At 53.4% G+C, this 641-nt stretch overlaps 1 protein-coding gene across 1 annotated transcript; it reads right to left on the bottom strand.

Moving 5' to 3' along the window:
• LOC126515665 (mitochondrial import inner membrane translocase subunit Tim10 B-like) lies at positions 1-425 on the bottom strand. The gene has a single exon (XM_050165494.1). The coding sequence runs from the start codon at positions 415-417 to the stop codon at positions 124-126; it is 294 nt and encodes a 97-aa protein (XP_050021451.1). The 5' UTR covers positions 418-425; the 3' UTR covers positions 1-123.
• Between the last annotated feature and the right edge of the window lie 216 nt (positions 426-641).

Below are 641 nucleotides of genomic sequence, written 5' to 3' on the forward strand. Positions count from 1 at the left end.
TGGCTCCAAGAAAAGGAACAATAATGTCCAGCTTTCAGGCTCAATCTCTGTACAAATTTCGTCAAAACCAAGGTTCACAGAGGCGCCCATCCAAAGCACCTTCTCTCCCGGGCCAGGGGATGGCTAGCTGCCTGCTGCCGAGTCTCTGGGCTGCTCTGCAGGACCTGACACAGCCGAGGCAGCCTCGTAGTCCGCGATGCGGCGCTGGACAAGGGCGGGCATGAGTTGCACATAAGCGGCCCTGAGGCGGTGGTTAGAATGGATGAGCTTCCCAGCACAGCTGTGCAGACAGGCCTCCTCCTCAGCGTCCAGAGCTCGGTAGTGCAGGCTGGGCACACAGCGCTGGAAGCACAGTTCGGTCATCCGATTGTAGACCAACAGGAAGTCTTGCAAGTTTCTTAGCTGCTGCTGCTCCATCACGCTCAGGGCCAGTACCTTGATATTTACAGTGTGTGTTCACTAACGAGACTTTGTTTGTTTGTTTGAGGTAGAGTCTCACTTCGGCTGGCCTTGAGCTCCCTTTCAGAATGGCCTTGAACTCACAAGAGATTCACCTTTCTCTCTGCCTTCTTAGTGCTAGGATTAAAGCACGTGCCATCACGCCTGACTCAATGTATATTTCCAAGGAAGCTCAAAAGTGA

This window comes from Alexandromys fortis, unplaced genomic scaffold, assembly GCF_014885135.2.
Source record: "Alexandromys fortis isolate MF-2015 unplaced genomic scaffold, M_Fortis_MF-2015_v1.1 scaffold_154, whole genome shotgun sequence".
Classification (NCBI taxonomy): Eukaryota; Metazoa; Chordata; class Mammalia; order Rodentia; family Cricetidae; genus Alexandromys; species Alexandromys fortis.

Excerpts from the sequence above, each read along its gene's own strand:
- LOC126515665 (XM_050165494.1), bottom strand. The coding sequence starts at position 417 with ATGGAGCAGCAGCAGCTAAGAAACTTGCAAGACTTCCTGTTGGTCTAC.